At 29.9% G+C, this 24,016-nt stretch overlaps 4 protein-coding genes across 7 annotated transcripts; 3 read left to right on the top strand and 1 right to left on the bottom strand.

The window, feature by feature from the left end:
- The first annotated feature begins 76 nt into the window (after positions 1 to 76).
- LOC130452460 (transmembrane protein 209) lies at positions 77 to 2,767 on the top strand. The gene is made up of 9 exons (XM_056791752.1): positions 77 to 207; positions 271 to 405; positions 458 to 636; positions 690 to 800; positions 857 to 1,201; positions 1,257 to 1,393; positions 1,443 to 1,769; positions 1,923 to 2,135; positions 2,461 to 2,767. The coding sequence occupies exons 1-9, from the start codon at positions 194 to 196 to the stop codon at positions 2,587 to 2,589; spliced, it is 1,590 nt and encodes a 529-aa protein (XP_056647730.1). The 5' UTR covers positions 77 to 193; the 3' UTR covers positions 2,590 to 2,767.
- A 1,076-nt stretch (positions 2,768 to 3,843) lies between these two features.
- Positions 3,844 to 16,175, bottom strand: LOC130446631 (SKI2 subunit of superkiller complex protein). 2 transcript variants are annotated; one of them, XM_056783008.1, is made up of 16 exons: positions 15,641 to 16,141; positions 15,378 to 15,591; positions 15,157 to 15,324; positions 14,646 to 14,966; positions 14,333 to 14,586; positions 12,443 to 12,717; positions 12,140 to 12,385; positions 11,429 to 11,573; positions 10,277 to 10,555; positions 9,994 to 10,221; positions 7,985 to 8,296; positions 7,331 to 7,504; positions 7,025 to 7,280; positions 5,658 to 5,848; positions 5,441 to 5,575; positions 3,844 to 4,283 (listed from the first exon to the last, which is right to left on the bottom strand). In XM_056783008.1, exons 1-16 carry the CDS (start codon positions 15,821 to 15,823, stop codon positions 4,071 to 4,073), a joined length of 3,594 nt encoding a protein of 1,197 aa, XP_056638986.1. In that variant the 5' UTR covers positions 15,824 to 16,141; the 3' UTR covers positions 3,844 to 4,070. The 2 variants fall into 2 exon arrangements, with proteins under 2 accessions (XP_056638986.1, XP_056638979.1); XM_056783001.1 differs by having other exon boundaries at positions 12,140 to 12,717; positions 15,641 to 16,175.
- A 256-nt stretch (positions 16,176 to 16,431) lies between these two features.
- Positions 16,432 to 19,437, top strand: LOC130445212 (putative glycerol kinase 5). The gene is made up of 10 exons (XM_056780764.1): positions 16,432 to 16,721; positions 16,775 to 16,868; positions 16,974 to 17,143; positions 17,199 to 17,288; positions 17,344 to 17,655; positions 18,300 to 18,531; positions 18,597 to 18,691; positions 18,746 to 18,909; positions 18,969 to 19,102; positions 19,152 to 19,437. Exons 1-10 carry the CDS (start codon positions 16,611 to 16,613, stop codon positions 19,304 to 19,306), a joined length of 1,557 nt encoding a protein of 518 aa, XP_056636742.1. The 5' UTR covers positions 16,432 to 16,610; the 3' UTR covers positions 19,307 to 19,437.
- Positions 19,438 to 19,848: 411 nt separating this feature from the next.
- LOC130442689 (protein-cysteine N-palmitoyltransferase Rasp) lies at positions 19,849 to 23,987 on the top strand. Of its 3 annotated transcripts, XM_056777023.1 has the most exons (7): positions 19,849 to 20,024; positions 20,417 to 20,591; positions 20,644 to 20,825; positions 20,876 to 21,415; positions 22,767 to 22,984; positions 23,036 to 23,355; positions 23,408 to 23,987. In XM_056777023.1, exons 2-7 carry the CDS (start codon positions 20,504 to 20,506, stop codon positions 23,497 to 23,499), a joined length of 1,440 nt encoding a protein of 479 aa, XP_056633001.1. In that variant the 5' UTR covers positions 19,849 to 20,024; positions 20,417 to 20,503; the 3' UTR covers positions 23,500 to 23,987. The 3 variants fall into 3 exon arrangements, with proteins under 3 accessions (XP_056633001.1, XP_056632991.1, XP_056633009.1); XM_056777013.1 differs by having other exon boundaries at positions 19,995 to 20,591; XM_056777031.1 differs by having other exon boundaries at positions 20,002 to 20,591; positions 20,876 to 21,388; positions 23,408 to 23,540.
- The last annotated feature ends 29 nt before the right edge of the window (positions 23,988 to 24,016 follow it).

Raw genomic sequence — 24,016 nt, 5'->3', positions numbered from 1 at the left:
GTTAAAACTGGGAATATTCCAAGTTCTATGTGAACATATCTTAATCAATTTTCGATGCCAACTTTTCGTATTGGTTAATAATATGTCAAATTTCTTGGCGGCATGTTTGGCGCTTAATTTTTGATGCTATTTTTCAGGTTATGTTATTAAATTTTCAATATTTTTTTTAATAAAATTATCGAATTGGAAAAATATGAATGTTTCTCTGTAAGTTACGTTATTATCAATATAATTTTGAAACTAAAATTCTTAATTATACTTTTGATTTAGATCAAATAATCGTTTTAACAACTCACAAATTTTGGAAAGAAGTTTAACGATAAATAAAATTAAACGGTCTATGAAACAAGAGGTTATATGGGGAACTTTGAATTTCGCCATACTATCTATTATTTTATACGATTTGTAAGTACTATACACCTAGAATTTATAATAACGTTTAAAAATATATTTTTAGAAATGAATCTTGCCCTTCAAATGCGAGTTACTTTCGTTATGGTGAATATATACTTGTAATATGCTTAACGATTAATTTATTTTACTATCTTATAAAAATAATAAAAGTATCTTTAACATATCCAGAACCCTTGATAATTAATGAAGCACAAAAGAAATTATTAGGTGTTAAGGACTCCGGTGAGTAAATTCAATTTGAAAATTAGCGTAAATTTAATTATATTTTTTTGTAGACCCTAATTATAAAGTAATTCAAACCCCGGTTAAAAATGGTACCCCTCAAAACAGTAGCACTCCATTTAATATTACTCTAAGTAGAAATATTTCTCAATACGAAAACGATAGTAAGTAATCAACTTTAATGATTTAAATTATATTGAAGTAAATTATTATTTTCGAGGTTTGAATTATTCAATGTCTTCCCCATCATGGACCTACATAAAAGGTACTTCCGACTTAAATTCTAGTAAATTTTCACCTAAACGATCCCCAGTAACACAGCAGACTCCCGTTAAATCTTCATTTAGAGATGTTTCGTCAATGGAATTAATTGAAGATGAAGATTCTTTGAACAAATATTTAAAAGAACATGAAGAAAATGAAAAAGCTAATAAATTGACTAGCAAACAAGAACATTCATCAAATTTACTAAGTTCATTTTGGAGTCATCCAGTAACACAAACTGCAAAAGATGTATCTGAATTTCTCAAAAAATGCCAGTATCAACTATCAACTCAATCTCATAGTAAATAAACTTTTATAATTGTTTTTATTTCTCATTATCTTCAATTAAATTCTAGATAAGATATCCGGTAGTCCTAATTTAAAAAGCGATGATAAATCTTCTAGTCCAGCTCAAGTTTCTGCTCTTGAGGTTTGGACTCGTATTAACGTTGATAGTGTAGCTCTAACACAGTGGAATGAAAATATAAGAAAAGTGAGTACTTAATAATCACAATTATTTTTGTACAACGATATTTTTTTAGTGGATTTCTCAAACGATTTTAGAACGTTTAGTAACAGAATTTGACAGAGTTACAGCTGCTTTAGACAAACACGGTTTGTCTGATGTAAAAATTGGAGCCGTTGGACTAGACCGCTTAAGAAAAACGGCACAAACTGCTTCGGTAGCTCAATTTATACCATCTTTACCTGCCTTGATACCATTTTTGGAGGTCACTAGTAATCAAGAATATCTAGAGAGAAGAATAAGAGATTTAACTAAAGGAGGCTGTATGAGCGAGTTCAAATGGAATAGTGGAGGAAGGTATGGTGGTAAAGAATGGGATGAATCCTTACCAACAGATTGTGCAGTAAGTTTTTTATCAAAAGATCTATTGTTTTCCATTATTTCTTGCTGCTCTGTTAATCTCCATTTAAGTGATTTCCATTTAAAAAAATCTCCGTTCTGATAGTATATTATATATATTTAGTTTTATTGTTTTAATTTTTCTTATTTATCATAGATCATCATGCACCTTTTGGCATCTTATTTGGATACTCAACTTATGCCTCTACCGAATATGCCTGATACAAAAGCCTTTAGTGGACACCATTATTTGAAAATTACAGATAAAGTACCCGTTTTAACAGGAAATAGTTTATTTATACAGGAAGTTAGTGAAAAACCGCCTCATTATAGAGTAGTTGTAGCCGGAAAGACTTACGAAATGGTTAAAGTGAGTATAATAATATGAATACCTAGAGGGTGAATTTAAATACACGATTTTTATTAATTTATTTATACACCAACACTCAATACACTGAACTATTTTAATAAACGGTTTGGTGTACTATCCCAATGTGTTCACTGGCTCCCCTGTTGCCATAGATTCGTTTTATATATTATCTTCACTTTCTGGAATCTTCAATTTTCTGGAAATCTCTAATTTGTCTTTTCAGAAATTGTCTATATAAAACATTGATACGACAATAATGTATTTATGGAAAAATATTAATTTTACATACCTTGAATTGTAATTTTTAATCTTTGGGAATTTTTAGGGTTACAACAATTTGTTCCATAGCATATTATTTTTTATTTATCACGTAAATAAAATGGAACACGGAATGCTGGGAAGAGTTAACTTGGGAAGAGCCGGCGTTAATATCCTGTGGGTTATCGACCAATAAAAATGACTTTTTTATAGATAAATATGATGTATTAATAATTAATTAAACTGTCAAAAAATGAAATTAAATTGTCATATTCTATTAAATAATTAGGACGCAACGTCAATTTTGTTGATGTTTTTACATTATTAAGGATCTCGTAATTATTTTTTTAAGAAATAAATACTTTTTACTGAAATTTTCTTGCTTCTTGATACATTTACTTATCCAAGAAACCAAACGAGAATACCTTTTCTGAAATCATGATAATTTGATATACCCCGTACAATATGTCACCTCCGTATGTGCCGCATGTATCATGGTAAAGAGATATGCATAAGTTACTATATGGTAACATATCAAGCATGCAGTATTGCCAAATGCAGTTTTTTTCCCCAGTTTTAAAAAGACGGATGAATTAGTGTTGCTAAACATAATTTTTCAATAGATCTCTAGAAATTCATGAATTACAATTTAATTTTTCTCTATCTCACGAACTACAATATGGGAGCATATCAAGCGTACAATATTGCCAAACGTAGTTTTTTTCCAAAATTTCAAGATATTGATGAATTACGGGAAAGTGTTATAAATACTAATATTACCAAACATATCTTTTCCTAGATCTTACAGAGTTGCCAAACGTAATTTTTTCACATATTTTGAGATATGGATGAAACGAATTAGAAGAAATTAACAAGATTGCAGTACTTCCAACAGTAATTTTCCCCCAGATCTCGAGAAATACACAGATTAGAATAGAAATTATTGAGCTTGCAGTATTGCCAAACATAAATTTCCCCCATCTCCAGAAATATACGAATGACAATATGGGAATTTATCAAAGATGCAGTATTGCCAAACATAATTTTTTCCTAGATCTCGGGAAACATATCAAGCCTGCAGTTTTGTCAAACGTAATTTCCAGATTTCCTAGATATGAGTGAATAAAAATAAAAAAGATTATCAAAATTGCAGTATTAGAATAGAGATTTTGAAGCTTACAGTACTGACAAACATTTTTTTTTCCAATATTTTGAGACTAATTACAACACTGGAGCTTATAAAGACCGCAATGTTGCCAAGCGTTGTTTATCCTTATATTTACAGAAATGGATGAATTAGAATATAGCGTTGTCAAATGTAATTTTTTTACTTTACTAATGAAAGGTTTTCATATTTGCGTTTTTGAAATGAGCATTTTAACATTAGGATCTATTTTAATTAATAGAATTTCTTGTTTTTCAAATAGGTGGGTAAAAAAAGTTGACAAAAATCGAGCAATTTTTTAATTTACACTGTATGCTAATTTTAAATACAAAAATTCAAAATACCGAAGTTATTTTGTGAAATTATATTTGAAAATAACAATAAGTACAGTGGTAAGACATAACCTCATAAATATTTGACGTCGTTACCATTTTTTTGAGAGGATTTACCTAGGAAATTTTTATCAATAATCTTTATGACAAAATATTGTTCACTGTATTGACCTTAATTGTTCAAAGGGAATCCGTCAACGTATATAAACTAGCGGTAAATACTATATCACGTTTTATAGAAGCGGAAGCTTCTTCCATTTTATTTTTAAGTTCGGGATCTCCGACGATCCTAGCGGCATCTCTGACGTCCATAATAGTTTCGTTCAATTGTTGAATACACCGTACAATTATACCTTCCTGTATATCTGTAAGTTTCATTATATCCGCAAAAGGCTAAAACACAAAATTATTTTTTAAAATTGATGCACCACCCAACCACAAATGAAGTACAACAAAAAAACTTCCTAAAAACAAGAAAACCGCCTGGCTTATATCACATAACCTTAAAAATTGTAAAATAATGCTAAAGTACTGGCACCAATTCCTTAAAACTGCATAAATAATTCTAATAACCAAACATGGTAAAAATTCTAAAAGTCTAATCTTGGCCTATAAGTGGACACAGAAAATTGTACATGACTCCATTAATTCGGTTTCCGAAAGGCGCAACAGTAAATGAAACTGTCGAATAAAAGCAGATGTCCCTCAAGGCACTTCTGCTCATTGTACTGAATACTACAAACCCTATAAACAAAGAATGAAACATTTCCAGATAACTAGCGAGTCACGAAAATCCTTCTACAACGTCCAAGATGCTACAAAGGCACGATATCCGAACATGACTATGAGAGTGGAGAATATAAATAAACGAAACAAAATATGACTTACCCGTCACCATTTTTCTTAAACAGCATACAAATACCGCCCGACACAACTAGGAGTACTTATCGTGACAGGTACACAGCCGCGCGCCATCTAACAACGCTAGTCATAATTTAATATAGTGGAAACTATAAAAAATGGTACCAAAGTTCTACCAACAGAGAATGACGATGTCATTGGTACACTTGCGGATGACTAGCCAGACTACAGAGCCACTTAAACGATAAACGAAACAAAATGTGGCGGTACAAATACAAAAAAATAGTTAGGAGTAGATATTACGACGGATACACAGCTGCACGACAAATTATAAAAAATGGTACTACAGTTCTACCAACAGAGAATGGCTATATCATTGGTACATTTGCGGATGACTAGCGAGTTTTACGATGCTACAGAGACACTTAAACAATAAACGAAACAATATGTGGCGGTACAAATACCACAAAAAATAGTTAGGAATAGATATTACGATGGATACACAGCCGCACGCCATCTAACGACGCCAGTCATAATTTAATGTAGTGGAAACTACTAAAAGATGGTATTTTGCTCATTCAATTATTGAGCGACAATTGTTCTAGATGTTTCTTGACTGTAGCTACACAGAAGTTTCTACAATAATCTAGATTTATTGTATTATATATAAATATATATAAATAATTTACCTGGTTGGTAGCCCATTCATATACAACGTGTACTAAACCGAAATTTAATTCTTCTTGAAATTCGTCGGTTTGGATTCGCAAATTTTGTTCTTCGTTACCTATTTCGAGATGTACTTGTCGTAATTCCACTATTGCCTATAAATATCATATAATTACATATACAGAGTGGTAACTGTAAATAAGGTACTGTCACAGTACATTTATCGATCAAACTTACTTTTTTTAGATCCGGTGTTAATCCGCTATCATCGAAAACTTCATTGGGTGTCTTCACTCTAAACACTAGAGCTGATAATAGAGCTGCTACTTCAGCGGCTTTCAATTTCGTTAATACGTTCCTTAGTATCAATTCCGTTAACAATAATTCGTTCATTCCTATTTCACAAGCAACGTAACCTTTTAACTGAACTAGAAAACATAAATGATAAATATTAATATAGATTTCCTTATTTGGGGTTGAAATTTTATATATGGTGGTTGAATAGATAGTTTCCGAATGGGTATTTAATAGAAAAATCTCAAAACCAAGGGATTAACTGGAAGACATACATATTGATAATGTTATTCATATTCTTGTCGAATTTTTATGCAATTAAAGCACTAAATTGATATTATATATAAAAATAAAAGAAAATATAAGAAAAAAAAAATATTAGGTACCGATATGTTGATAGTAATCAAATATTATACAAAGTTTCAGTCATCTATATCCACAATATTATCTAGATTTATCTCTGGGTAATTACAAAGTATTCCTAAGCCTGTTAATGTGAAAATCTTGAAAAACTAATATGAAGTGTTTTATAAAGTTTCTGAGGTAAAGATTCAAGATAATTTGACAATCACAACTTTTTTACACTTTTCCCTCTAGAAACATCTAGAAGAATAATTCAATGGATGTAACCATCCACTATCGTTTATAATTTTCACTACATTAAATTTTGACCGATGCCGTTAGATGGCGTGCTGCTGTGTCATAATTCAATCCCCAAGACCATCTCTTTTACCCAGATTAGGTGATATTTTGTGTTGTATTGGAAATGATTTTGAAACTAGAGATCAAAACTTGAAGGAATTGAAGTGTTTGGATCACTTCTACAACCACCATATCCTCCAGATTCATCTCTAGTATATTTAAATATAAATCAAAACTTGAGGCAAATTGAATTATGAATCGCCTCAATAACCACCATATCCTCCAGATCCTGGTGATTATAAAGTGTTCCTAAACCTAATACTGCCAAAATTTAAAAAAATCGATTTAATAGTTATTAAACAATTAATTGATACAATGTAATACTGGATATACTTTTGAATATCTTGTTAAACTTTGATAATCCGTCCAAATTAAAACTGAATATCATTTACAGTCACTTCTGGATTTGCCAAAATTTTCTTGAATTTTGATTAGTAATTCATAAAATTCTAAGACATACAAGTGTATATTAAAATAACGATCAATAATTAAACAAATCAAGATTCAAATTTTTTAACGCCACTATAATTCCCAGATTTGATTAAAAGTGATTATTCGCCATTACTAAATATGAAAAATCGTTACAATGAAATGAATTTTACACTTACTTTTGTTTTGTCCATCAACGTAATTCAATCTCTTCAAAAGCTGTATTCTATTTTCGTAATCAGGATAAAGACTCAAACTGGCATTAGATAATTGATATTCCAAATTTTTCTTTTGCTCTTCTAAAAATTTTCTTTTAAAAACCGTAGAAAACTGTTGCTCGAAATTAGGTATCTTAGTACTAGGTAAATGATCAATCAGTTTGTCTTTTAGATCGTACATTTTTTGTAAATCGTAATATAATTCTTGACTTTTAACCTAAAATGATAAAATTAGTATCTTCGAATATAAAAAATTGTAACGAATACATTTAAATCCATTATATAGTGTAGAAATTCTAATTTTTCAGTATCATTATTTGCCATCGTGGTTAATTTGTGTAATTCTTGTACAGCTTCCAGACACGTTTGTCCCACAGGATCATTTTTAAATCTGTCCATTTGACGTTTTTCCACATCTTTCATAACTAGATCTATATTTACCTACAAATAGAAATATTTCACTATAAAAGCTGATACAATTTTACCATTAAAAATCAATGAAAATTTAAAACTTTTTACGTAACAAATTATATTATCGTGTTTTTGAACAAATTACAAACAACAAAGTACTTTGCAGCTTTTTAATTCACAAGTTTCCAAACTTTTTTCCATGTAGATCATTTACAGGATTTAGTAGACCCACTGCTGAGATACTTCTACCATATTCTCTATTTGTATGATAAAAAATATGTATATTGATTAAAAAAAAAACTTAATAAAGAGCAAAAAGTATTATTAGCACTTATGAAGGTCAAACATTCTATTAAAGACTTCTTTTTATAGTATACTTAATATTTTTCAAATATTCAATGTTTATAAAGGCCTCTATGATACTAACCCCTGGAAAATTGATTAACAAATACCTAAATATAAATAAAGTTACGATAAGTATAAATAATAAATAATCACTTAGAAACTTACTTTAACAGTTTTTCCCGATATCTCAAATATATCTTCAGGTCCTACTGTTAACATTTCGTGTCCTGAAGCAGATACGGTGCAATACAACTTGTCTTCAACTAACGATAACATGTAGTACCAAAGATCTTCTTGAATTGGTTTGGAATCATCCAAAGACTGTTCGTTTAAGACGAGAACTTTATACGACACTAATTTCGATCTTACTGTTGATAATATCATAGCTAATTTGTTGATGTGATTCTTTTGTGTTATTACTATCAATCTACCTGGATTTAAAATCTTTTGTACTTTTGGTGAGGACAAAACGGCATTCTGTAAATATTTTATTTACGTTATTGTTTGCAAGATATAATATAAGATGCTTTTTATTCACGTTATTCATTTTATCTCTTTGTACTTATTCTTCTACTCGTTTATATTCCATTTTTTACAATCATCTGCTTTCATTTTTAAATTTCCCTCATTAAATTTGTTTGAATATTTACTCTTTTTAAGTTGGTTGTTTCCTTTTTCTCTTTTTTTTAACGATATGACCACCAAGCTAAATTTTTCCATTGATAACGTAATAAAATAGAGAAAAATCATCAAATTTAAAGAACGTTAAACAAACAAGTTTGAGGTGAAGTGAAAAGTAAAACTGTCTCGTAACTAGTAAAAAAAGCATTTGAGAACATAAAATACTGAATACTCTTAAATAAACCATAATATAAAATGTAGATTCTTCTTTTTTTGCAGTTCTTATTTACTATTTCATCGACCTTACTGGTCCAATCTTTCCATAGATAACGTAATAAAATAGAGAAAATACACAATCTAAAAAAACATTAAAAAACAAGTCAAAAGTGAGGTAAACAGTAGAACGGTCTCAAACCAAGTAAAAACCATTTGAGAACATAAAATACTGAAAGTAAAATGTCAGCATGAGGTTTTAAGACAAAGTGTATCTAGTATCGAAGTAATTAGAGATTTTTCTTATTTATAGCACTTGTTTACCATGTTCCTTCTATCGATTCATTATTTCCATGGATAATACAATATTTGACTGAAATGAAGATAGCAGTAGATCTAAAGACGACTGAAGAAGATGTATAACGTCGGGGTATGGAGTCTAGAGAAGGAGTAACATCTCTTATGGACGGTACGTTTAAAATATGGTCTGAATTCTGTAGGGATAATACGTGGCGCTGATTGAGATCTGAAGTTAAACACTTACTGTATAAGAAATTATCAAAGTTGTGACTGACGTTTGATTATATTCATGTGAAAAGCTGTGCAATCCTTAATATCTTATTAGATTTTTATTTTTTATTAAGAACTTGATATATTTCTGTACCTGCTTGCATAAGCTAATTAACAATGATATTTTAACAAAACTATAATTATTATATTTGTTGCGGATAGAGTTCAATATTTTATTTCTATGAACCAAAATGTTTTATTTTCAATTATTTTATTTTTGATATTTGATATTTCTTATTGATATTTTTATATGACTATAACTATTATATTAGTTGCTAATGAAGTTCAATATTTTATTTTTATGAACCGAAATATTTTTTTTATTATTCTATTATTTTTATTGATCTAATTATATCGCTATAATTATTATATTAGTTACGGGTAAAATTCAATATTTTATTTTAATCAACCAAAATGTTTTTTATACTATTTCATTATTGTTACATGATTCTACTTTTTTTCATATTAGAATATATGTATTATCTAAACCAAATAAATAGCTAAATAATAAAGTTAATTTAACGAGATTCTGTTTTGTTAATCGTTTCATTATTTTAATACTACTAATTTCATTATCACGGTGCATTATTTAAAGCATTACTATACAGTTATTTTCAAATCAGCGCGTAAAATTCAAGCGAATACCCTCTATAATCAGCGCCACCTATTTACCCATCAAAAATCAGCTCACATTTTTTAACCCAGAGACGTTACTCCTTCTCTACACTCCATACGTCGGGGATTCACTGTTAAATAAATTATTAAATTACCATAATTTGTTTCCTGACGTTCAAATAAAAACTGGCAATTTCGTAAAATTTAACCAACGGATGTAGATAACTACTGATTTGTTGTCGGCATAAATCCTTCATTTCTCCTTCGACTTTAACCAATTTCTTTTTAATCTCAACCATATTTTTTTGATGATCTGCTTCTCGGAAACTCCTCGACATCATTCCTTCCACGCTCAAACTTTCCACTCTCAACAAACTTAAAAGCTAAAACGAAATAATAAAAATTAGCTAAATCGGTGCGTTTCTCACGGTAACTTACCATCCCGTAAGTTAATCTGAATTGACTGACGAGAGAATTGGGTTTACCGAGCATCATCCTTTTGAGATTCACTTCTTGGGGTACACCTTGTTTACATAGAATTATTACGGTACCTTCGGCGTCCAAACCGCGTCTACCGGCTCGACCCGCCATTTGAATATACTCCGCAGATTCGAGGTCTCGTACTTCTTTACCGTCGTGTTTACGAACAGTATCGAAAACTACGGTCCTTGCTGGCATATTTACTCCCATTGCGAACGTTTCAGTCGCAAAAAGAAGCTAAAAATAACAAATACTCCATACAATAGAAATGTATCAGGTCTAGAAAGCTCTCAGATACTCTAACTACTTGATATGAGTCTAGAATGTTCTAGTCGGTCTAAAACATTACAAATTCAGTTCAAGATGATTCTAGATTGTTCGGCCAAGATCTAGAAAGGTCTAAATCTAGTTTAAACGTTATAAATTGATTAAGAATGATTTAGATACATCCAGAAACTTCTAGATTGTTCTAGATATGTCTAAAATTTTTAAAGTTGATATAAAACATTACAAACTCAGTTTAAGATGATTCCGGATTGTTTTGACAAGTTCTAGGATGATCTGGAAAGGTTTAAGCGTTTTAAATTGTTCAAAAATGATTTCGATAGATCTAGAAGGTTCTAGAATTTTGAAAATAATCTAAAAATCACTGAATTTAGTTGATATATTGTTAATCAGTATATACTGATTGAATTGAGTTTCAATTTAAGTTGAAAGATGATGCCAATGCGTCTTGGCATCAAACATTTTGAGAAAGATCTATAAAATTCCAAATCAAGTTTAAAATTAGTTAAGGATAACTCCAATCGATCTATACTGTTGTAGATTTCTCTAAAAACAATCGTGAATGATTTACAAAAGTCCAAACTCGGTTGAAAGTAAATCCACTAGATTTAGATTGTTCGATAGTGATCTAGAAAGCTCCCAATGGAGTTTTAACTTTTTAATTCAATTTAAAATATGTGCAAACAATTCTAGATTGTTGTAAATGTTTCGGGAAAGATTCTGAATCTAGAATGTTCCAAACTGAGTTTAAATGTTTGTAATTAGTTAAAAATGATTTCAATTGATGATTTAATAGAAAAAACAAACCTCAGAATTCAATTTTACCTTTATGTAACCTTGTTGAAATAACATCTCGACAATTTCTTTGATAATCGGTAAGATTCCACTGTGATGTACTCCAATGCCCCTTATTAATATGTCTCTCATTTTCATAATTTGGGGAATATTTTGATCGGGTTCTTTCAAACATCTAAAACAAAAATAACTCCATTACATTTACATTATAGTTATACCATTTATATGATACCAAATAATGAGTTTCAGTTATATACAACGAAACAATTTCAATTGGAAGATGAAAGATGTTTCCAATAAGAAATATAGAAGACAGAAACAACCAGAGGGCCCTTCAAGAAGTGGTCTTTTCTGTAATCAGCTCCAAAATGGTTTGTAAATGTTTAGACATACTGAACAAACTAGGCAGGAATAGAATAGCAACCCTTTTGTGGATACCAAAGACATGATGGAGTAGATAGCTAGGAAACTAGTGAAGAAAAGGGTTCATACACCTTTCTGGAATGAATTCAAACAATATTTAAAAAAAAATAAGAGAATACTAGACTTAGGTTAGACATAGATCAACATAATAGGACTGAGTCTATAGTAAGCCAAAAAAGAATCTTCAAACTGATGAACAAAGATAATTTCAGATTTTGTGAGTTATTTATCAACATTACGGAATCTCAAGTAGCATACCGGATACTTACCTGAGCTGAAACTAGATAATATCCTTAAATATATTAAAGTTTTTCTCACCTGATCCATCTATTAAAAGACAAAGTGATATACGCTTTTTCTTTTTGAGTCGTAAGGTCCAAACTGGTCAAATTAGCCGCATTATTATCGCATTTCAATCGAGAAAAAGTGAAAGCTACCACCGGTAACAAATCGTTTTTTTTAAGATGAGCTATCAATCCAGACCAAAGGGTTTTCTCTTGACCGGGTTTTTGATAAGGGTTTTTTTGTTGTACGTTACTTATAGATTCTTTGGCTTTTGAATAACTAAAATTAACAAATAATGAGTTATATATCAAATGAGAAATATCAATTGTATTGTACCCGTTTAAAATCCACTTGTCGGCATTCAAAATCATGAAACGGTTATCCCTCGTACTTCCACCTTTACCGGTATACAGATAATGTTTCAATGGAACCGGTCTTTGATGGGTATTTACTACGTAAACTTTTCTTTGGTGGGTCCTTCCTAACCAATCGGCGAATTCTAGTGTATTAGGTACTGTCGCGCTTAATAGAACGACGCAAACTTGTGCTGGGAGCATTATTAGTACTTGTTCCCACACGTGACCCCGCTCTCTGTCGTTAATATAATGAACCTAGAAACGAAAATTATTGTATATGCTATAAATAATTTCATATAATTACTACTGATAAAAATAAGCCCTTGTGCACTAAAAGTTTGATAGAAACGAAAATTGCAAGTGAAAACAAAATATAAAGTAGAAATATAGAAAATTCTAATCTTAGTTCATCGAAATTCGATTACTGACTATTCCAAACTTTAAAAACGTATTTTTCTCATAAAACGAATGAGCTTGATGTATAAAAATTGTTTACGGGTTTTTGGTATAACTGATGCGATTAGATTTCTTCACATATAGGGTTAAAAGAAGAAAAAAATTTATATTTTTGTATGAGAACAAGAAATATCACCCTGTATATCATATGATAGTTTGTTATTGAAAAAGGAAGGTATGTTTTTGAAAAACATAGTCTCTAAAGACACGTGACAAATTTATTTTTGAAGGACAGCCTCTAAAGAAAAATGACAATTTTTTTATAAATACATTTTTTAAGAAAATCAGTTGTTTCTTGAAATGAACAGTCTATAAAGACAAATATTTGTTTATTTTTCAAGTCTCTATAGAAAAATGACATTTTTTAGAAGAAAATTGTCTCTAAATGACAATTAGCAAGTTTATTAATAAAAACAATAAACTCGAAAGTAAAATGACAGTTTTGTATGTACAAAAACACAGTTTATAAAAAAATGACAGTCTCGAAAGACAAATGACAGTTTTATATATAAAAAAGGACGATTGAAAAGTTTATTCTATACAAACAAATATCAGTTTGTCTTAGAAAAAGACAGTTGTTGCAGTTCACTGCAAGTATTTGTACATATCTATATATAGTATATCTTTTTATAGAGCTGGCAACGCCGTACATTTCTTTAATTCGTTTTCGAGGGGACATCGGCTAGGGTCAGGTAACCAGTATAATAAATGACTCGAAACTAGAAACTTCTTTTGTTTACAACCTAAATATCAAGTAATTCACAACGGTCCTTCGAGATAAAATAATTAAATTTAACATACACTCGATTGATTGGAAATCTTTCACTTCGAGTATCAACAACAGTTTTAAAAACAAAATGACAATTTTGTTTACAAAAAAAGACAGTTTCTAAAGAAAAATGACAGTTTTCTTTTAAAAGACAGTCTCTAGAGACAATTTACAAGTTTATTAATGAAAATAATAGTCTCTACATACAATTGACAGTTTTGTTTATAAAAAAGACAGTTTCTTAAGGAAAATGAAAATTTTTTTTAAAAAGTCAGTCTCTATAGATAAAAATCAGTTTGTTTTTGAAAAAGACAATGACAGTTTTGTTTATAAAAACAGAGTTTTTTAAAAAAATTGTAATTTTTTGAAAAAGACAGTTCCAGAACAATGTGTTTCTGAAAAAAAGTTTCCTAGAGCAATTTTCTATTTGTTTAAAAAAAATAGCTTCTGAAGACAAATTTTGATATATTTTTGGAAAAACTAGTGTCTAAAATCTAATGTTGATTTGTTTTAAAAAAAGACAGTCCATAAAGAAAAATTTTTATTAGGTATTGGAAAAGATAATCTCCTAAGACATGTATTAGTTTGTCTTACTTAAAAAAAACGAAACAATAATAGTTTCAAAATATTATTTTAAAATCTCACCTCATCAAAAATAGCATACTCAAGATCCCTAGTAATGTCACTTCCACAATACAACATTGATCTCAAAATCTCAGTTGTCATTATAAGACAAGACGCCTTTGGATTTATCTGAAAATCACCAGTTATGAGACCCACATCTTCAAATTTATCCTTAAAGTCCCTGTATTTTTGATTGGAAAGAGCTTTTATAGGAGACGTATAAATAGTTTTGGTCATGTGCTTTTGGGAAAGGGCTATAGCGTATTCAGCCACAACTGAAATAACACAATGTTATTTCTTTGAGTTCATATGAATTCTATGATGTGTACTGTACCTGTTTTTCCAGCAGAAGTATGTGCAGCTACAAATACGTGATTGTGTTGTTCCAATTGCAGTATGGCCAATTTTTGGAACACATCCAATTCAAAAGGATATTCTATTGCCATTTCCGGTATCTTTTCTTTAAAATTTTTAACAGGTTTTGAGGTGTCTAATAAAATCGCCCATTCGCTACCTTGTTTAGCCAAATTTTTATTATCAGCTTTACTTATATTAAGTATTGGTACTTCTTTTGGAATTATTTCTTCTTCCTCTGGAGAATATTCTTCTTCTTTCTTATTTTTTTCTTCTATTGCATATTCAGATTCAAAAGCACCTACAGAATTATTTATCTATTTCATAGGAACATCTTTTACTTTCATCACCATGTCGTATGAATATACGACATTAAAATTATAGTTTTTTTATAAACAAACACCCTGTAGTTTACTTCAAATTAGTAAACTACCTACGTGTCCCCATTATAACTACATACAAACTTAGTAATATGCCAAATGAATACTTACTAAGTAAATCTTGTTCTCTTTGCACAATTTCTAGTAGATTTATAACATTTGGTGCGCTATTTTGTATTTCCTGTTCAGCAATTATTTCATCTTCAGTACATAGTGTTCTACCATCTTTTTGAAATACAAGACCTCTATTAAAACCAGGTGGTACGGTCAATAATTTTTCTAAAACGATAACAAAACTAATTTAAAAATCACTAACCGTACATTGTACCTACCACTTTCAGAAAGAGTTTCTTCTCGATTTATTAATTCTGGTGGTGGAAAACTACCGGGCCAAAATGGTTTATAAGAAGCACTGCCAAATGTTGCATCAGTCGGCGGTACTGGAGCTCTATTTAGAGACATTGAATTTTTCGCAGTGGCACCTGCTGATTGTAAAGATACTTCTTTAAAATCTAATATTTCTCCCGTATTTGGATCTCGACGTACCTTGAAGTATTTTAATTACTAGAGTTTAATGGATGATCGTTATACTTACTTGTAGAGTGGTGGTTAAAGGGGATCCTTCAAAATATAATAATTTTTCAGGTTTTGGTTGTCGAGGCCAAAACTTTTGATTTTTTTCATATTGGTGAATAGGTAAATTTTCTGGGCATAAAAGATACTTTTTTAATTCATTATCTATCGAAGGCAATATTGGAGGTACTTCTACTTTAACCATCTTGTTTATTTTATTTTGAAGATATAGAAAACCAGATTATCAGTCAAAACTTTCTAATATGTATTTATAATTAACACATATTGTCATAGGGGTATTAAACTTTTTAAATGTACTTAAATAATACTAAAATAATCAAAGTTTTTGAAATCTTTCTTTTCTTTTAAACTTTACAATTCTTTTTGACATTAAAATCATAGAACTAAAAAGTATCATTCAGTGATTATCGTGCTGACATGACTTTAATTCGTGCACATAGAATAAATAAAATAATTACAAATAGCGAAAATCAGTTATTTTTAATTGTTTACGAAAAGGTATAATCGCTTTTCAGTTGTTTCGGTTACTTTTTGCTATCATAATTTGACATATGCTGAAGTTTATTTTACCTATAATTCGCACTGCTGGGGTAGAATAAATGTAATGCTTTATAGAGCTATATTTTTGAATTTCTACTACATAAAGTAAAACTACTATTTCAATTTTCAAACAATTGACAATGATGTATAATTTTTAGAAATTAGAACAATTACTCTCGACGCTATGAACATATAAATAATAATTCAGTATATGTACTTAGAAATAGTTATTTCTATGGTTATGTTACTTTTGACGTTTAGATAACCTCAATCTTACATTATTCATAGAATAAATAAAAACAAGACAATCATCAATAACAACAGAGACAACTAGTTGTTTTTTAACAATTATTCATTATTCATGATTACTTACGCAAACGTTAATTATTGTTCGTCGTATCATTCGATAGATATAGGTTGACTGTTACGATATGTCTGGTGATTCTAAAGGGTTTATAGCAGCTCTAGACGTAGGAACAACTACGATAAAATGTCATATAATCAGTTCTTCAGCAAGATCTGTAGGATACGCTTCATATATCGTAAATTAATACAAAATAAATATGAATACACCATCTTAAACAGTATGTTTTAGGTAAAACTGCATTATCCTCATCCAGGTTGGGTTGAAATAGTACCAGATGAACTATTTCAAAGTGTTTTAAAAGTTATATTAGAAGCTGTACAAAGTAAGTACGAATATTCAGGCATATATAATTAAAAACCTTGAATTTTGTACTCTAATCTTAATTAATTATTGTAATTTATTATTACGTTTCCCAATTATTTTTTAGATGCAAATATAAGCGTATACCAAATAAAATCCATAGCAATATCGACCCAAAGATGTTCATTCATTACTTGGAGGAAAGATAATGGTGAATATTTACATAATTTCATAACTTGGATGGATCTTAGAGCAAGTGAATTAATAAAGAGATTAAATAAGTCAATAACAACAACTGTAAGTTTATAATAATTATTCAGAATCTTAATTCGTCTCAATTATTCCTTTGTAGGCTTTAAGGTGGGTGGCTTATTTCATTTATTTAGGAACCTTTAATAAAAAATATGGCATGGCGAGTAAATTACAAGTCAGAAATAATCACGTAAGTATAAACTTTCATCAGAGTATATTTGGTATAAATTCTATGATATTTGCAGGTATCTGGAAGATTATTATGGGTCTTTGAAAATGTCAAATCAGTAAAACAAGCTCTACTAGAAAACAATCTTATGTTTGGAACAGTTGACACATGGCTAATATATAAATTAACAGGGGGAATGTCGTATGTTACAGACATCACTAATGCTTCTTCAACAGGTTTCTACGACCCTTTTATTCTAGATTGGGGCATCATAGCCAAAGCACTAAGGATACCAACCAACTTTTTACCAAAAGTAGTAGAGAATGATTATGATTTTGGTGAAACTCAAAAAGATCTCTTTGGATTACCCATAAAAATTGGTTGTGTGGTTAGTTTAACTTGAGGATCTTTAGGTCCAATTTGGTTGATCATGTTATGTTATGTGTTATTTAGTGTCTTTTCTTTTGCTATAAACTTGAAATCGCTTATAACACAATTAAAAAAGCTCTTTCAATAAGTTCAGCAGTTAATATTCATGCACTCCTCCAACAAACCTTGACCAAGAGGAAAACAATGTCTTCTTGTTGATTTCATGAGAGGGGACCATCAGTAATAAAAGAAGTCTATTAAGAACCACCACATCACCTCCAGGTGGTGATACGAAACAAAGAGGCATTTGATGAGGTTGTGATGTATGAGATGTACCTCAAAGTGCTAATGTAACAAAAGAACTTGTTCAACAGCTCAAGTGGAAAGTATTTGACTGCCTAGTGACTATCACCTCTTTCTAAAAATGAAAATGCAAAAGGAAGGCTTAGACTGAGGCCATCAATAATAAAAGAAGTCTATTGAGAGCCCTACATCACCTCCAGGTGATGATACGAAACAAAGAGGCATTTGGTGAGGTTGTGATGTATGAAATGCCAATATGACAAAAGAACTTTCCGTTCGATCTATTAGTTCATGTGGGAAGTCTTGTATTGTGTCAATATGTCTTTTATTTAAAAAAAAACATAAAATATGCATTTTTAGATGGCTGATCAACAATCTTCTGTTGTGGGTACTTGTAGTTTCTTTGAAGACGATCTGAAGCTTACAATGGGCACAGGAGCATTTTTAGATGTGAATACAGCGAAAATCATTCATCCAAGTTTAAATGGTATGTATCCTTTAGTAGGATATAAAATTGGTAAAGAATTGGTGTATATTTCTGAAGTTCCATGCACTGATGCGGGTTCTATAATCCAATGGCTACTACATTGTGGTATGTAAGTTTATATTACATACTGTTTTGAATAGTAACGTTATAATCGATATTGTGTTTTGTAGGTTTAGTTGACAATCCAAAAGTTACTTCGGAAATGGCATTGTCTGTTGGAGATGCGAAAGGTGTGTTCTTCATTCCCGCTTTTAGTGGATTAGGGGTAATAACTTTATTGATAATAAATAACAAATTGATGAAAATAATTTGTGTTTAGCCGCCTATTAATGATGATCAAGCCGGTACTGGATTTATTGGTATTAAACCGTTTACTAAAAAGGAACATTTAGTGAGGGCTGTACTAGAAAGTATCGTTTATCAAATAGTTAAAACAGTAGATTTGCTTAAAAGGGAAAGGGAAGGAAATTATTCATCTATAAAGTAAGTATATATTTAATAATTTCTTGTTAATAATAATTAACTGTTTTTGTTTCCTTTAGAGTTGATGGGGGTTTATCTTCTAATGATTTCATATGCCAATTATTAGCAGACTTAACAGATTTACAGATAATTAGGTTATATATGTCTGATATGGCTGTGATGGGGGTGTCCTTTGTAGCTGGATTATCTTGCGGTGAGTTGATCAAAAAAATCAACACTGTATTAACTGCTTTAATTTGTAGGATTTTGGACTGGAAAAGAGGATTTTCAACGGCATTGTGACGTTTCAAAAACATTTCCGCCTTCAAGTGATAAGGAACATAAGGAAAAATGCAGATTTAATTATAATAATTGGTTATCGGCTGTGGATAGGTTCAAATTGTGGTATCAGAAGTAACTATATTTGAAAATTTTCATTGTGGTTTTTCATTATAAACAAACTGGGATTAAGATTAGTTTATATGGTGCTAGATATTTTCCAGTATGTATTAAAACTTTTTTTGTATAAATAAAAACATTTTACAATATATTCAGTTTTATTTCTGGGGTAGAAGTAAGAGATTTATACCCATTTTCAAAGGGAAAAGTGGAAAATAATTTGTTACTATTTTATTATCTAAAGTTTCTTGATTTTATTTTTTTTCCATTTTTCTGAATTTCAAGTGATCATTTCATATATGTAAAAGGTGGAATTTCCTATAATCCTCTAAAATAGTCAGGCAAGGCCCTCGAAAAATCCGTATAAATCTGGCAACACTGTTGACAAAGATTAAAACTAAGCAAGTTCATGCTACACACAGTTGTGTCTGTGTCATGATAACACGTGATCGACGAGTAGACACGTTTTTAAAATGAATAACCGAACTTTACGGTTCAAGCAAGAGTTTTTTTTGTTAATCGTTCAACAGTTTGTAATACGTACCAGAAATTCTTAAAAACCGGCTCTGTTGCCGAAGTGCTGCGTTCTGGACGACCGGAACGATAATATGGAAACAGTGGCGATGTCATTAGTTGAGCAGCTGTACTAATCTGCAGTTCTTTATGATCATACCATTCTGTGGTCGGATGAAAGAAAGAAGAAGAATTAAACCTGACTAGAGGGTGTGTGTGAGCAGGTATCCATGCAGGGGTCTTGTAGATCCCATTTTTATTAATTTCGAAAGTGTTTTACCTTTTTCTTTACTTTAAATTTCGTTCTATTAAAAAACTTGTGACGTCCAATTTGATATTTATTGTTCACTCTATCCAATTATATGTATATATACACTTCAGCTGAAGCCGAATACAATTTCCTGAGGAAGAGTCTCCAGTCGGGGACATTACGATTACAACTTTTTATGGGACGAAATTTATCAAATTAATGAAATCTCGGCCGTATAAAAAGAGAAAATTTTATAAAAAAAACTAAAAACGAGAATCAGTATTTTCCGACACAAATTTTTAGCTTTCCTTTTTTTTCTATTTAAATTATTAAAAAAAAACGAAATGAATATATCACATTTTATAGGTTAGAATAAACGAACTACTGGAAGTAGTTTGAATAACCTGATAATATTCTCTTATCATCAAACCAAAAAGAAGAAGATTTGTGGTTATGAATTTTGAATTAGTTGTTTATTTTTTCGGATGGACTTTATCAGTTATATATTCAGTTTACTGTTTTTCATTTAACTCTTTTCAATGTAAAAATAGTAAGTATATATCGTGAATATTTAAAAACTAATCGGTTTTTAGATTTCATTTATTATGAAGACATTTACAATGATTTTACAGATGATTTATCATTTTTACCAAAAAGAGATAAATCTGATTTAGAATGGGAACTAATCGTGTTTATGATGAAACAATATTTTTTATGGATTGCGGTTTATTTAATATTTTCATACTTTATTAAGAAACGGATAAAACATCTACAGGTTGGTCGTAAATTAACTACGAAAATTATATTTTGTTTTTAATTTTTTAGGTGCTACAATTATGGCAAATTCTTTTTACGACTACTTACATATTAATAAAATGGAATTATGTGTTTTTATTTTTAATATTACTACAGCCAATGGTATTTCATATTTGTAGCCATTTTAAATATAGAATTTATTCAGTGTGGATCACCTCTGGATTCTTCTTAATATTTTTAAATTATTTTAAATCAACAGTCACCGGTGATTCGATAGTATTTCATTTACTCAACGTTGAAGATTTCGAATTGTATATTCTCATTTCCTCTCTTTTTTGGATCAATTTAAGATGCATAAGTTTTTATTTAGAAACTGATCAAAATTATAATTTACTTGACGTTTTATCATACTGTCTTTATCCCCCAACAGTATTAACAGGTCCTTTTATTTTATATAATGAATATCAAGCTAATTATTATTTCAAAGAAGTTTATTTGGTAAAATTTAAGCAATTTTGTAAGAATATCTGCAGGACCATAATTTGGTATATTTTTTGTCACATCTGCCTTCATTTCGTATATGTAAGTGCTACAGGTTTTCATCCTCAGGTAAATATATTTTTTTTTAAATAACAATCACCCTTGTGCCAAGATTACCATCTAATATTAAGATCAGTCTGCAAATTATAACTCAAATTACAACTCTGTATCTAACTAAGGTCTTACTTAACTTAATTTTGTACACTAACATACACGTACAAAACTACTTTTAACAAACTCGAAAAGGTTTAATACTCTGAAGTTTTTTCGCTATTCCTGTAGAATCAAGGAGCTGGATTACCTGGACTGGTATAGTCATTATTCATGGCAAATTTCACTATAGTTTGATCAACAATGTCTATATCCAGATTCTTGAGGAAGCTACTGTTTCGAAAGTACCAAGTTGCATCCACAATGTTCCTTAGTATCCTGCTATTCCTGCAGTACCATGGAGCTGGTTTACCTGGATAGGTATAATTATGAAGTCATAGTTCATGGCTTTTGGCATATTTTACTATAGTGACTATATACACAATCTTATGGAGGCTACTGATCCGCATGTACCAAGGTGCATCCACTATGTTCCTTAGTAACTTGTTCTGAAATTTTTGAAAGATTTGTAGACTACTTGGACTAACACAGTCCCTTAGTTAAATACCTTACGACCAGATGGGTTCGAGAGTATACTTACGAAGCTTGTTGTATACAGAGTGGAGTTTTGTTCATCCAATACATTTTTTTATATTTGATTTGATGTCGTTCCATTTTCTTTTTATCTTGAGCTTTTCATAATCAAGAATGTTACTTTAATATGTTCCTCTATTTGAGATTTGTGTTCTTTTATTTTAACCCTGCATCTTTTTGTCCACTATTTTATTAATTGATACTTGTCTTTTTTTCTTTATGGCTATTTCCCACTTCTAGTATAGTATCGTCTCCATTTCCCAATTTAGGAATATCATTTGTGTACAAGAGGTATATGAAAAGCCCCAATACACTCTGATCTCAAGTTCAGGCTTCCTCTTGTTTAAATCTGAGATGTCTGTCTGAGATAAAGGATTCTGAAGTATCGGAGAAATTTATATGCCTTATACCCCTTATACTTTATTGAATGCCTTTGCCACATCTAGAAATATTGTGGAACAAATTTTCTTTTCTTGTAGCAACTTTTCTATATTAGTAATTAGATCTAAACCTGAATTACTTTGATGGGATCATATTTGATTTTTCTATAAAGGAGAGTAAGGAGGAAACTTTGTGTGGGGTTTTCCTGGTTCAGGGATAATATTAAACTCTGCTACTTTTCACATAACTTAGTTTAAAAGATGTATCAGATGTGTTAGCTTATTTTTTGCTTTTTTCTGTAGTTGCTTTTTAAGTAAATATAAATGTATAAAATAAGTTATCGTATTCCTTTTAGATGATTAAACGATTCAATAGCTGGTCTTTATATGGTTATGGGTATGCGATGGGTCAGTTTTTTCACTTGAAATACGTTGTTTTATACGGCATGAGTACAAGTTTTGCATCTTTTGAAGATATTAAAGTTCCTTGTTTACCTAGATGTATCGGTAGAATACATTTGTACTCTGAAATGTGGAAGTTCTTTGATCCTGGATTATACAACTTTCTTATAAAGTGAGTTCTATTATTGCTTTATTATATTTAAAAAAATATATGTCTTTTCAGAAATATTTATCTACCGTTGACTAATATAACTACAAGTAAACCGATACGAAGTTTTATTTGTTTCTCTTTTGTGTATGTATGGCACGGTCTTGATATTCACATACTAATATGGGCGTTACTAAATTATTCTGGATTAATGATTGAGGATTTTTTATGGCCTAAAAAAGTAAACGAAAAGATAATTGTATATAAACAATCTTGGAAACGTAGAAAAGATTGTTTTATTGCTGCGTTTTTATTGGGATTATCTGCTATTTCGAATTTTTACTTTTTCGCTGGTGCAGATGTAGGGCATTTGTTTTTTGAACGAATATTTTCAGGTAATGGCCTTTCCCTAAGTAATTTTCATGTAAAATGTTCATAAATTTTCAGATTATTATGGGAACGTAATATTAATTGTGGCTCTTTATTGTTGCTGCCAAATTTCTTATGAATTGAAATTCCTTCCAGCTAATAAAATGTAGAATATATTTAAATATACTTTGAAATGGATGAATAAATAAACAACTTATATATTATAAAACGTTTTTCTATACTTTATATAAAATCTTCTATAATTTTGTAGTAAGTCAAATTTTAAATGAAATTCTCTGTATATAGAAATGTGAAAAGTTTCCCCACAGAATAAAAGGTTTCCAAATAGCAATAAACAATATTTATATAATTAGCGAATACCAAAACAGGGCTCAAAAAATATACATAAATAAACAGATGGAAAGTTAATTTTTACCTGCTTTTGAAACTAATTTTTTATCAATAGAAATCTAAATGACTAACTATTTTATACCAAAAAAAAGGTCTAAGAAGTAAAAAGTTGAGAGAAAACATATTTCCAGTGAATTTCATTGTTTGTTATTAATTTTAAAAAGTAATTAATTGTCTTATAAAAATTTTCATTTCTGTAAAAACTAATTGTAATATTTGAAAAAACAATAAAAGTACCTTGAAAACATTTCTGTATTCTTCCCAATTCAAAATCCT

This window comes from Diorhabda sublineata, chromosome 1 (genome assembly GCF_026230105.1).
Source record: "Diorhabda sublineata isolate icDioSubl1.1 chromosome 1, icDioSubl1.1, whole genome shotgun sequence".
NCBI lineage: Eukaryota > Metazoa > Arthropoda > Insecta > Coleoptera > Chrysomelidae > Diorhabda > Diorhabda sublineata.
Note: the sequence above shows the minus strand (reverse complement) of the source record. Positions and strands in the feature narration are given on the sequence as shown.

Excerpts from the sequence above, each read along its gene's own strand:
- LOC130445212 (XM_056780764.1), top strand. The coding sequence starts at position 16,611 with ATGTCTGGTGATTCTAAAGGGTTTATAGCAGCTCTAGACGTAGGAACA. Across the intron at positions 16,869-16,973 it reads TATATTAGAAGCTGTACAAA|ATGCAAATATAAGCGTATAC; the intron begins GTAAGTACGAAT and ends ATTATTTTTTAG. Across the intron at positions 17,289-17,343 it reads TACAAGTCAGAAATAATCAC|GTATCTGGAAGATTATTATG; the intron begins GTAAGTATAAAC and ends TGATATTTGCAG.
- LOC130452460 (XM_056791752.1), top strand. Across the intron at positions 637-689 it reads ATTAGGTGTTAAGGACTCCG|ACCCTAATTATAAAGTAATT; the intron begins GTGAGTAAATTC and ends ATTTTTTTGTAG. Across the intron at positions 1,394-1,442 it reads GGAATGAAAATATAAGAAAA|TGGATTTCTCAAACGATTTT; the intron begins GTGAGTACTTAA and ends ATATTTTTTTAG.
- LOC130442689 (XM_056777023.1), top strand. The coding sequence starts at position 20,504 with ATGAATTTTGAATTAGTTGTTTATTTTTTCGGATGGACTTTATCAGTT. Across the intron at positions 20,826-20,875 it reads AACGGATAAAACATCTACAG|GTGCTACAATTATGGCAAAT; the intron begins GTTGGTCGTAAA and ends TTAATTTTTTAG. Across the intron at positions 21,416-22,766 it reads CTACAGGTTTTCATCCTCAG|ATGATTAAACGATTCAATAG; the intron begins GTAAATATATTT and ends TATTCCTTTTAG.
- LOC130446631 (XM_056783001.1), bottom strand. The coding sequence starts at position 15,823 with ATGGTTAAAGTAGAAGTACCTCCAATATTGCCTTCGATAGATAATGAA. Across the intron at positions 10,222-10,276 it reads TCAGATTAACTTACGGGATG|CTTTTAAGTTTGTTGAGAGT; the intron begins GTAAGTTACCGT and ends ATTTCGTTTTAG. Across the intron at positions 4,284-5,440 it reads ATGAATGGGCTACCAACCAG|CCTTTTGCGGATATAATGAA; the intron begins GTAAATTATTTA and ends TTTGTGTTTTAG.